The 12,076-nt window shown below is 48.3% G+C and overlaps 2 protein-coding genes across 5 annotated transcripts in view; one reads left to right on the forward strand and one right to left on the reverse strand.

The window, feature by feature from the left end:
- The window catches only part of RIBC1 (RIB43A domain with coiled-coils 1), a 10,886-nt gene extending 3,724 nt beyond the window's left edge, over positions 1-7,162 (forward strand). For 2 of the 3 annotated variants that reach the window (XM_011946567.1, XM_011946569.1), the window contains exons 3-8: positions 1,951-2,067; positions 4,018-4,099; positions 4,302-4,646; positions 5,896-6,014; positions 6,442-6,836; positions 6,953-7,157. In XM_011946567.1, the coding sequence (XP_011801957.1) occupies positions 1,951-2,067; positions 4,018-4,099; positions 4,302-4,646; positions 5,896-6,014; positions 6,442-6,836; positions 6,953-7,034 (1,140 nt within the window). In that variant the 3' untranslated portion in view covers positions 7,035-7,157. Of the gene's footprint in view, positions 1-1,950; positions 2,068-4,017; positions 4,100-4,301; positions 4,647-5,895; positions 6,015-6,441 lie in introns of all 3 variants that reach the window. The other variant, XM_011946570.1, reaches the window with a different exon arrangement.
- A 140-nt stretch (positions 7,163-7,302) lies between these two features.
- Positions 7,303-10,451, reverse strand: HSD17B10 (hydroxysteroid (17-beta) dehydrogenase 10). Of its 2 annotated transcripts, none has more exons than XM_011946571.1 (6): positions 10,393-10,451; positions 9,770-9,934; positions 8,291-8,455; positions 8,032-8,160; positions 7,842-7,950; positions 7,303-7,638 (listed from the first exon to the last, which is right to left on the reverse strand). In XM_011946571.1, exons 1-6 carry the CDS (start codon positions 10,417-10,419, stop codon positions 7,448-7,450), a joined length of 786 nt encoding a protein of 261 aa, XP_011801961.1. In that variant the 5' UTR covers positions 10,420-10,451; the 3' UTR covers positions 7,303-7,447. The 2 variants fall into 2 exon arrangements, with proteins under 2 accessions (XP_011801961.1, XP_011801962.1); XM_011946572.1 differs by having other exon boundaries at positions 7,307-7,638; positions 7,869-7,950.
- Positions 10,452-12,076: the final 1,625 nt, after the last annotated feature.

The raw sequence follows: 12,076 nt of genomic DNA on the forward strand, positions 1-12,076 counted from the left end.
AAAAAAAACACATGAAAAGAACTTTATTAAGGAAAATTCCAATTAAAACAAGTAATTATAATTTTGTACCCACAAATTGGCAAAAATGTAAAAGTCTGGTATACCAAGTGTTGGTGACAATGTGTAATGACTAGAATTTTTATACACTACTGTGAAAGTGTAAATTACAATCTCCTTGAAAAACAACTTAGCACTATCTTGTAAAGTTAAATATGCATATACCCTATGATCCAGCACTTCCACTCCTAGGTATATACTAGAGAAACTTCCACCCTGTATATATAAATCTTAAAATCTATAGGTCCTTCTGTCTTTTTCTCTTGAAAAAAAAAAAATTAGTTGAGTTGTTTGTCCTGCAGTCCTAGTCTCTCTTGAGCCCACCTCAATCAGAGTTTCATCCCCAGAACTCCATCAAAAATGTTCTTGTCAGGCTGGGCATTACAGGTGGCTCACACCTGTAATCTCAGCACTTTAGGATGCTGAGGCAGGAGGAACACTTGAGCCCAGGAGTTCAAGACCAGCCTGGGCAACATAGTGAGAGAGAGAGGGAATGGTAACACATTTTGGATAGTGTGTGGAATGCTCTTGGAGTAAGGATGAGGGGGAAGAGACTCAGGACACTTCAGTGGTATCAGTAATGTTCTGTTTCTTAGCTGAGGAGTTAGTTCATGGATTTCTATGTTATCATGCATCCTAACTTACATATATGGGTTATATATGTTCTCCTGTATCAACTACTTCACAGTTACAAAATGGAAAAAAAAACCCAAAAAAACAAAAACACACACACACACACCAAAAATCCAAATAGCTATAGGAGGAATTAAAGAATCATGCTTCAAACAAAGGAACAGCACATACAAAGGCCCTGGGGTGGGAACAGTTACTGTGTTGGAGGACTTGATCAGCGTGCCTGGAGCACTGTAAGCAAGGGAGACAGTGGTTTGAGACAAATTGGAGAGGTGTGCAGGAACTAGATCTTGAAAGCCCACCGTAAGGAGTTTGGATCTGATTCTAAGTACAGTGGGAAGCTAATGGAGGAATTTAAGCAGGTGAGACACATGATCAGATTTATGTTTGCTAAAGTTTTTTTGACTGCAGCTTTGGCTGGGTTACATGCCAAAAGTGAGCTTCCCAAAATATGAAGGAACACAGGCAAATTTAAGCTTTCTAGCCTTTCATTTGACCAGAAAATAAGTAATAAAAGTAATAAAAAAAAAAAAGAGGGGGACATATATTTCAGAAAAGAAAGCTGCTTCTGGTTTCTGTGATTGGGCTATAGGAGTCAATAGAGGAAGCTGGAATACCAACATGGAGACAGTTGTGGTTATTCAGGAAGGTGGCGATGGTGGCTTGGACCAGGGTTATTTTCAAAGAAGAGGAAGTGAGGGAAAGGAAGGATTAAAGGATCTCTCCTAGGCTTTTGGCCTGAGCAACTTGGTGAATGGTGGTGCCACTTAATTGAAATAAGGAAAACTGAGTACAGTATAATGAAAAAGGAGTGTCGTAGATGTGTTTGAGGCTTAGAAAGGTGAGCAGGGGTCAGATCATGAAGAACCTTATAAATCTGGTAAAGGGGTTGGGCTTATAAGCACTGGAGAGCCATTTGCTTTAAAGGTGTTTTCAAAAGCTTTATGCTGAGGAGTGCCATGGTCAGATTTGCTTCCCAAAGATCACTCTGGTAGCCAGTGTAGAGAAATCCAGTGCAGAGAGGGTAACATTGGAGCAAGAGAGCCCAGTGAGGCTCCTGAGATATTTCCTGACACCAGATTGTGAGGCCTGAATTAAGCTGGTGACAGCAGAGATGGGGGGCACAGATATGAAATATATCAGGAAGTAAAATCAGTAGGAATCAATAACTGCTGAAATAGGGAGAAAGGAATGGGGGTGGCGTGTAGTCAAAGATGGTGGTCAGCACTGATGGGCCATTCCACCTCCCTTTTGCTCCAGATGTATAACATAAACCAGTCAACAGATACCAAGGAAGCAGCAGCCATCGAGGCCAGAAGAAATCGAGAAAAAGAGCGACAAAACCGATTCTTCAATGTGCGGAACCGAGTCATGGGGGTGAGTGGGTAGTAGGGACTGTTGCTCAGGATCAGGGCCACCTCACTCTTACACCTGGAGAGGAATGTGCAGCAGTGCCCATGATAGCCCTTCCCCTGATTCAAGCAGGCTCCTAGGGTGGGAAAGGAAGGAAAGGGAGAGAAGGCACCCATCCCTACAGGCCTGGAAAGAGCTTGGGAAGAAGGATGGGTCAGTGCAGGGGAAGAGACTAGGGGAGACGGCTGACCCTTCTCCGGTCAGCTCTGGGCCACGTGACCTGGTTCTTGAGACAGGCAACATGGAGCTAAAAGAGGCCTAAAGAATATTTGGAGTCCAGGTGCAGTGGTTCACACCTGTAATCCCAGCACTTTGGGAGGCTGAGGCGAGCAGATCACATGAGGTCAGGAGTTTGAGCCCAGCCTGGCCAACATGGTGAAACCCTGTATCTACTGAAAATACAAAAATTAGCTGGGCATGGTGGTGCATGCCTGTAATCCCAGCTACTTGGGAGGCTGAGGCACAAGAATCACTTGAATCCAGGAGGAGGAGGTTGCAGTGAGCCAAGATCACAACGTTGCACTCCAGCCTGAGCAACAGAGTGAGACCCTGTCTCAAAATTACTGCATATACCTAAACTGTCTCTGCAAGGCTATGTTAAGAAACTGTTAACCAGGCTGAGAGACAGAGACGGAAGGGACACTTACTCCTCACTAAACTGTATTCCTTTTTGTATGATTTTGAAATGTGATAAATGAATTATAATCAAAATAAAGAGAAAATATTGATAGTTTAAGAAACAGGCCGGGCGCGGTGGCTCAAGCCTGTAATCCCAGCACTTTGGGAGGCCGAGACGGGCGGATCACGAGGTCAGGAGATCGAGACCATCCTGGCTAACACAGTGAAACCCTGTCTCTACTAAAAAAATACAAAAAAAAAAAACCTAGCCGGGCAAGGTGGCGGGCGCCTGTAGTCCTAGCTACTCCGGAGGCTGAGGCAGGAGAATGGCGTGAACCTGGGAGGCGGAGCTTGCAGTGAGCTGAGATCCGGCCACTGCACTCTAGCCTGGGCGACAGAGCAAGACTCCGTCTCAAAAAAAAAAAAAAAAAGAAAAGAAACAAAAGCTTGTTAGGTGAGTGGATAGAGGGGGGATGCAGCATGGTATTCTGGAAAAGACCCTGTAACTATTTAAGACCAGGTCTGCTGACTGTTGTGTGTGTGGCCTTGGATAAATCACCTATCTTCTCTGAGCCCCAGGCTCCTTTTCTGTAAAATGAGGCTGAGGGAAGTCAGGTGGGTATTAACACACAGTGGCAGCTTTGAAAACCAGTTCATAGTGCCTGCCGTAAGAAGTTGGCTATGGTATTAGCGGTCTGATTGAGATCCAGCTGACAAGCTGACAAGCATTTCCTCGGGGCCTGTTCTGTGCCTAGCACTGTGTTGGGCAGTGGGGATACAGAAATGACTAAGGCCCAGTTTCTGCCCTGAAAGGGCTCACAGTCTGGTGGAGGAGAGAATACAGAGGCGAACTTCAATATAATGTAGACAGTGGGTTCTAGATTCTATGGGAGTAGAACCTGCCTGAGGGGTCAGGAAGGTGAAGGCTGAGCTGGTCTCAAAGGACGAATTGGAATTTGTGTAAAGAGGGGAGGAAAGTGTTTCAAGTGGAGGGAGCAGCTTGGGCAAAGGCTATTGGTTCAAAACAGCCTAAGATATTCAGGGAACTGTAAGCACAGCTCAGAAGGGTAAGGTGGGACGGGAAGAGGGTACTAAGAGATGAGGCCAGAGAAGGAAGCAGAGGCTAGACCATGGAGAGGCTTGCAAACCATGCTCAGGAGCTAGAACTTTATCCAGTAGGTACTTGGGAGCTACAGGAGGATTCTGAAACAGGTAAGTTCTAAGAAGTTTGTGGTAGGACATTGAAGACCCCCTGCTGGGCCCCTACTCTGATTGTGCTCCTTTCTTCGGGATCAGGTGGATGTCCAGGCCCTGAACAACCAGGTAGGAGACCGAAAGCATCAGGAAGCAGCAGAAAGAAGCAAGGAGGCAGCTTATGGTAAAAGCCCAAAGCCAGGGGCCAGACAAGGGTGTAAAGAAAGAGCTCGACTGGGCTGAGGTAGGGCAGTTCTGCCTCTGAGTGTGGCCTGAGGCCCTGGGGTGGTGGGACAAACCAGATGGACCTTGAGAGTAGAGGCCATGCTAAGTGGACTGTGTCCCTCCTGGGGTATCTTCTCCATATCCTTGCTCACCACCCCCAGGTACCAGCCAGGTGCAGTATGATGTGGTAGTCCAGATGTTAGAGAAGGAAGAGGCAGATCGAACACGTCGGCTGGCCAAGAAAGTCCAGGAGTTTCGGGAGCAGAAGCAGCAGCTCAAGAACGGGCGTGAATTTAGTCTTTGGGATCCAGACCAAGTCTGGAAGGGGCTTCCAACCTATCTTAGTTACAGTAATACCTATCCTGGTCCAGCCAGCCTGCAGTACTTCTCTGGGGAAGACCTAGACAGGGCCACACGGCTGAGAATGCAGCAGAGGCAGTTCAGGTACAACTTGGAAAGGCAGCAGCAGGAGCAACAGCAAGCCAAGGTTGATGAGAATTGTGCAGGTAAGCAGCCCGACCCTCCAGACTCCGAGACCTGAGGCCTAGTGGGGATCTGTCCTAAGCTGAGTACAGCACCCAGGGGACCAGAACTGTGTGAGGAGGTCCAATTATCCATAGGGTTGGTGCTGAAATGTTAGGTTGTGCAGACCCCAACCTCCCTGACTTCCTTCAATAACTGACAGTGTAGCATTGTTCTTGATTAGTTTGGCACTCTGTTACCTGGAGGCAGCACAGTGCAGACAGACCTAATGGCTCTGCCACTTACTAGCTGGTTTGGGCAAATGAATTTTCCCTTCTGTGCTTCAGTTTCTTCATCTTTAAAATGAGAATAATAATCTATAACACATAGAGTAGCTACTATTATGATATTGTCTGTGGCCACATCCTTTTCTTCCATTAGAAGAAGCCCTTCAAGGGCAAGGACCATGTCTTAATCTACTTGCACTGTTCACCCTTCACATCAACCCTGTTACAGCACTCTGTTCTGTTAGACCACTTATTGTAGTTGTAGCTTATTGTGAAAGTATTTGTTTAATATCTGTCTTCTCCCTAAAATGTCAGACTACTGAAGATAAACCATCTCTTTCATGTCTACCGTCTCCCATACAGTGTCTGACAGGTCTAGGAACAGCAAGGAGCTCAGTGTGGCTGAAGCAGAAACAAATTGTCAGTACCTTTGCTCATGCCATGCCCTCAGCCTGGAATGCCCTTTGCTCTTTTAGCCTGTATACAAAATGTATTTCAAGGATCACCTCTTCCTGGAAACCTTCCTCTTTTCCACCACCCAAAATCCTCTTAATACCCTATGTACATCCCTGCCATTGCTCTTGCCAGATTGTGGTCTATCTAGTTTGATCTGTGTCCCCAACTAGACAGGGAGTTATCTGAGGACAGGATTTAATTCAGTGGTATCATTAGAACCCAACACATGGCCCTTAGACTGAGATTCAGAGATATGAAATGATTTACCCAAAATCACACAGCTCAGAAGCAACAGAGCTGATATTGGGACCCAGGTCCATTGGAGGCATCTTTTAGTTATGCACTTGAGAAATCCTTGTTGCTGCACCTTGGCTGTTCCTAGCCAAGGGATGTGGAAGTAGTTCCTTCCACATCCCTACAACTCAGACACTACCCCCCTGCTAAGCATTCGTACACACACAAACACAAAACTTGCTGAACAAATGGCTGGATGAGTGAAACAGGAATGGAGCAAGCCAGTACAGTACCCCGGCCATATTTCTCTGTGTAGATGCGCTCAGTAACCAGCTGCGCCTCGCCATGGACGCGCAGGCCACCCATCTGGCCAGGCTGGAGGAGTCTTGTCGTGCGGCCATGATGTGTGCCATGGCCAATGCCAACAAAGCGCAGGTATGGCCTGAGCCATCCAGTACCCTGGGCTCTCCCCAACTGCTGAACAAAGTCCTGGGGAACCTCAGCCACATTCTTCCTCTTCCATCCCCTCTTCAATCAGCATCAGCTCTCTCATCTGAGTACTCCCCTTTCACCGAAGGCCCCTCTTAGGGTACAAGTCACCTCTCCCCACCTCCAGAAGCAGGATGACTTGAGAACAGAACATTGCCTTCTCATCGTCCACTTCTCAGTTTAAAGGTTTCCTGAAGGCAGAGAAGTTCCCTGCCCATTATCCCCAACACATACGTTAGGGGCATTGAAAGGCCATGTAGTATGTGTTCTTTCTTTCCTTGAGATGGAAGAGTAGGGCCATGTTCCCCCCTCCCCTGTGACAGAGTTCCCTGAGGTTGGGCACCCAAATGTTTGCATTTGGGGGCTCCACCAGGCAGCTGTGCAGGCTGGGCGTCAGCGCTGTGAGCGTCAGCGTGAAAAGAAGGCCAACCTTGCAGAGATCCGGCACCAGAGCACAAGTGACCTACTGACTGAAAACCCCCAGGTCGCCCAACACCGTACAGCTCCCCACCGGGTCCTGCCCTATTGCTGGAAGGGCATGACTCCAGAGCAGCGAGCTGCCATCAGGAAAGAGCAGGAAGTACAACGCTCTAAGAAGGAAGCTCACCGTCAGGCTGAGAAAACACTGGATACTGAATGGAAAAGCCAGACCATGAGTTCAGCCCAGGCATTGCTGGAGCTAGAAGAGCAGGAGAGGGAATTGTGTGCTGTATTTCAAAGGGGTCTAGGCTCTTTCAACCAGCAGCTGGCTAATGAGCAAAAAGCCCAGTGAGTTCTAGGTGGTGGTGGTGGAGATAAATGCCAAGGGAGGGAGAAGAGGGATGGTGAGGAACCAGGGAGAGAGGGAAAGCACATCAGCTGAGACCTCTGGACTTCTTTCACAGGCAGGATTACCTGAATTCAGTAATCTATACCAATCAACCTACAGCCCAGTATCACCGGCAGTTTAACACCAGCAGCCGCTAAGTTCAGGATGTTTATCTCTTCCTTCTCCTCCATCAAGCTCACAGGCAGTTAGGAGTCAAAGAGAAAAATGCTGCATACTCCCACCTTCTAACCTAGGTAATAAAGTTCTTCACTCAAAATCAAGTCCACGTGTTGTAACAGGACACAAAAAGTATTATGAAGGTATTGCCTTTCCCACCCCACCCTGGAGCTCTGAGCATCCAACCCTGTCACAGCCTTCACATTTCTTCCCCATGCCAGGCCCCCTAGCACACAACACTGCCTACACTCTATGAGAAAAAGAGACTTTATTAGGCACAGAGGACGACTGGTAGGCAGTTACAGAATGGCTACTGGGCTTCCTCCCAAGCTGGAGAGTAGTACCCCAGGGGAAGGAAGGGCAGAGGAGCGTGTGTTTTCTCTGCCTTCTCCCTTCAAGGCTGCATACGAATGGCCCCATCCAGCCGGATGACCTCTCCATTGAGGAATGGGTTCTCGATGATGGCCTGTACCAGGTGAGCATACTCAGCAGGGTCACCCAATCGGCTAGGGAAGGGCACTTGGCTGGCCAAGAAGTTGCGCACTTTCTCTGGGAGGCTGGTCAGCAGTGGGGTGCCAAACAGACCTAAACAATATAGCCAAATTCAGAGATTCACCCTTGCTTTCATATTTACCTGGTTCTTCCTCACTTTAGCCCTACTTCTTGGTGCTTCCCTGGGGCCCAAAGATAAAAGGCTGCTGTTGCTTAGGTGGTGGATACCTTCTCCTCTCAACTGTCCATGGATCCCACCCAATCCCAGGTGTGACGGAGAGAGGGGATATGTCTACCTGGAGCAATGGTCATCACCCGGATGCCCATGGGAGCCAGATCCCGAGCAATGGGCAGTGTCATGCCCACTATTCCCCCCTTGGAAGCAGAGTACGCAGCTTGTCCAACCTGGAGAAAGAGTAGAGGTCATAGGTGGGAGGGCCCCAACAAGTCACTTAGGAGGCATAAGTCTTGCCCCTGCCCACACACCTGACCCTCGAAGGCAGCCACACTGGCGGTGTTGATGATGACCCCACGTTGGCCTCCCTGGTCTGGTTCATTCTGGCCCATCTCACCAGCCACCAGGCGGATCACATTGAAGGTGCCCATGAGATTCACCTGTAGGACAGGTGGAGACATAGTATAGGACCTGAGGCAGAAGAAGCCTTTGTCCCCTAAAAACTTTGGGGTCCTCCACAGCCAGACACCTCTTACTCCCACTATCCCTGGAGAACTTCCAAGGCCTTACATTAAGAACTCGCTGGAAGTCTTCCAAGGTATGGGCCTGGCTCTTCTTTAAGTTGTATGTCTTGATAGCCACCGCGATGCCTGCACAGTTGACAGCTACATCCACACGGCCAAACTTTTCTTTTGCTAGAGCCAGAGCTGTTTGCACATCCTTCTCAGAGGTCACCTTCAAAGGGAGAAGTGGAGAAGGTATTCATCTCCCAGCACACACTCTCACCACCAAACTTGAGGGAGGGCAGGGCAGGGCATGCCCAGTCCTTGGGTGAGAAGAGATTTGTGAGAAGGGAGAGGCCAAGAGAAAAGGTTGTAAAACTTGAGAGACAGGCTGGGTGCAGGGGCTCACGCCTGTAATCTCAGCACTTTGGGAGGCCAAGGCGGGTGGATCACTTGAGATCAGGAGTTTGAGACCAGCCTGGCCAATGTGGTGAAACCACGTCTCTACTAAAAATACAAAATTAGCCAGCATAGTGACACATGCCTGTAATCCCAGCTACTTGGAAGGCTGAGGCAGAAGAATTGCTTGAACCCGGGAGGCAGAGGTTGCAATGAGCCGAGATCGTGCCATTGCACTCCAGCCTGGGCAACAGTGAGACTCTGTCTCAAAAAAAAAAAAAAAAAATTGAGAGAGTAGGTCAAAGGTGAAAATATTAGGTAATGTAGAGCAATGTTACAAAACATTTTTCAAATCAATACCCTCTTGATAAATTCACATGCTCCTGAAGATTCTTAATTGCTGTGGATCAGAGCACTAATACAACCCTGTTGTGAGGCCGTGTGCAGTGGCTCACACCTGTAATCCCAGTACTTTGGGATGCCAAGGCGGGCAGATCACCTGAGATCAGCAGTTCAAGACCAGCCTGGCCAACATGGTGAAACCCCATCTCTTCTAAAAATACAAAAAAATTTAGCTGGGCGTGGTGGCGGGTGCCTGTAATCCCAGCTACTTGGGAGGTTGAGGCAGGAAAATCGCTTGAACTCAGAAGGTGGAGGTTGCAAGGAGCTGAGATTGTGCCACTGCATTCCAGCCTGGGTGACAGAGCGAGACTCCATCTCAAAAATAAAAATAAAAAATAACCCTGTTGTGAGAATTATTGATAGGAAGATAAACTAGCTTTTTTGTATCCTTACCTGCTAAGATGATTTCATCAAGTTTTACTTTCTGTAGTTTGTTTCATGAAAACAAGTTTTTTGACTTTGTAAATATAAAATTACAAGGCACAATATGCATTTTCAAACCATACATAACTCCTCCAGGAGATTGTTATGTCCAATCCCCATCCCCATTGTTGTGAATCCCAGCTTTAGAGAATCCTTATCACAGGTGGTCTCACAGTGCTTGAAGACTCAGGTCAAAAGAGACAAGGAGATGGGTCCACCGCCCCCATAGAGGAGACCCTTATGGGAGGGACCCCCACAGGTTCCCAGGCTGGTATTGGTGACCTCACACACACCCTGGGAGAGGAGAGGTGACCCCACTTACGTCGGCTGGGGCGAAAACGCAGTTGTTTCCTAACTTCTTGGCCTGGGCCTCCCCACCCGAGTTGGGCAGGTCCAGAAGCACAGCGGAGGCTCCCTGTCCCACCAGTCGCTCCGCCGTGACCAGGCCCAGGCCCGAGGCTCCTCCGGTTATTACCGCCACCAGGCCCTGTCAAAAGGGACATGGTCAGGGTCAGCTGTTACATTGACCAGACCATCCCCACGCTGTCACCTGCCTGTTCTCCAGGCTTCTGAGGAGAAGGGGGGAGGGGAGCGGTAGTGGTCACCCCTGCGGGTAAACCAGGTGTGCCGCTTCTCCTCACCGTTGGGACCTCGGGGACAGGGGGAATCTCATCCCTAGACAGCCCGTCCTGTGACCCTAGATAGATAGATAGATAAATAGATAGATAGATAGATAGATAGATAGATAGATAGATAGATAGACAGACAGACAGACAGATAGATGCGCCGCGGAGTGTTGATTTTCACCTCTTGAGCCAAACGGCCACAATACCAGGCCTACATAAGCATGACCCTTTCCCCCGAAACCGATCTCTTTCTCCTAGTTCCACGGCCGCGCTGACCCGGCCCGTAAAGGAGGGCAAGCAACAGAGGCAAAGAACCTACCTTCACGCTCCGACACGCTGCTGCCATCTTGTCGCCGGCCACTCCACGGGATGGGGGCGCAGGCGCTCGCTGATTGGCCGAGGCGAAGCGGCGGAAGGGGTGGTTGCAATGCAGCGGGGCGTCTGCCGCTGACGCGTGAGACGTGGGGGCGTGGCCTGGTACTTTAGTACCTTGGTCAGAGGGCGAATTCCTCCTGCTAAGGTATCCCCAGAGAGTTATTTCAACTGGGGAAAGAGACCAATAGCAGCAGTACAATACCGCAACACCCCTCGCCCTACTCTCTAGCTGGCCTTTTGGCAAGTGGCCCGCTCCGCGTGGGGGAAGAGGGGTGGATATTGAGAACGGGTGCCTTTCTCCTCTGAAAAAGCCTGCCTTCGAGTATGAATGTATTTGAGACTCCTATATGCTAGACTGTGCGGGGCACCTGGGATACCCAGCGGAATAATAAAAGATTCATGCCTTCCAGGAGGACACAGTCCAGTTGGAGAAAGAGAATTACAGTACAGACACAGACGAATGGACGGAGCCAGATTCTGGGACATTCAGACAAGGAGATCCAAAGATGAGGAGTCTGAGTTACAGAGAGAGACCCATGTAAAGAGAAATATGTTGAGGCCGAGATAGATAGGAAGAGAGATGCCAGATAGGATCACAGAGAGATGAATGTGGAGAGCCGCTAAGAGAGACGCTTGGAGACAGACATTCTAGGACAGCTGCTGAGAAGCACAAACCTAAAGAGGCAAAAACATCTTTCATCAGTTCAGGCGTTGCTACTGTCCTCTATCTTTGTCTAATTTATTTTAAGTCCAAAAGCCCAGATCACACACTGCAGATTGGACTTCAACCAGAGACTATTATTTAAGACCCAGGTCTTGGTCATCCTAGAACATCTTTCAGCCAGCTACCAGAAGCTATGTCATTAGAGTCTTGAGCCCCAGATATCTAATCTGTCTTCCTTCTATACTTTTCCTCAAACCAAGGTCTTGAGGCCATAAATCTTAGCCTACCATTTCAGCCTCATAACTTCGTTATGTTTTCTCTATCTGAAATATAGAGAAACCTCTATATTTCAGATAGAGAAACACACCTGCTTTCTCACCCAGAAAGATTCCCCTCCAGGCCTTCTAGTTGTTGACAGCCATCACACTCATAATCACTACACAGTATTTACCAAAGGGTTTAGCACACCGGACTCACAATTTTCCTATCTACATGAAGTACTTCCATCAATTTATAGCACTCTTCATCCAGCCTAATATGCTGTAGCCACAGTGGCCTCCTTTGTGTTCATCTTTGCATTAGCTGCTCCCTCTGCTTGGAATGCTCTCCCCTGATCTTTGTATGACTGCCTTTATTATTTTTTTCATTCAGAACTAAGCTTAAATATCACCTTCCCAGAGGGGTCCTCCCTAAATATTCAAACTGTAGCCACCTAGACACTATCCCATTGCATATTTGAATTCTCTTCATAGCACTTGCATGTCCATAATCCATTTTCCAGCCTTAGGGCCAGATGTGCTGTGGAATTCAGAGTTTTTTTCAATTTGAGAAAGGAAGACATGTAACTGATATTACATAACTCTTTTTTTTTTTTTTTTTTTTTTGAGGCAGAGTCTCGCTCTGTCGCCCAGGCTGGAGTGCAGTGGCCGGATCTCAGCTCACTGCAAGCTCCGCCTCCCGGGTT

The sequence above is a fragment of the Colobus angolensis genome, unplaced genomic scaffold, assembly GCF_000951035.1.
Source record: "Colobus angolensis palliatus isolate OR3802 unplaced genomic scaffold, Cang.pa_1.0 Scaffold250, whole genome shotgun sequence".
Classification (NCBI taxonomy): domain Eukaryota; kingdom Metazoa; phylum Chordata; class Mammalia; order Primates; family Cercopithecidae; genus Colobus; species Colobus angolensis.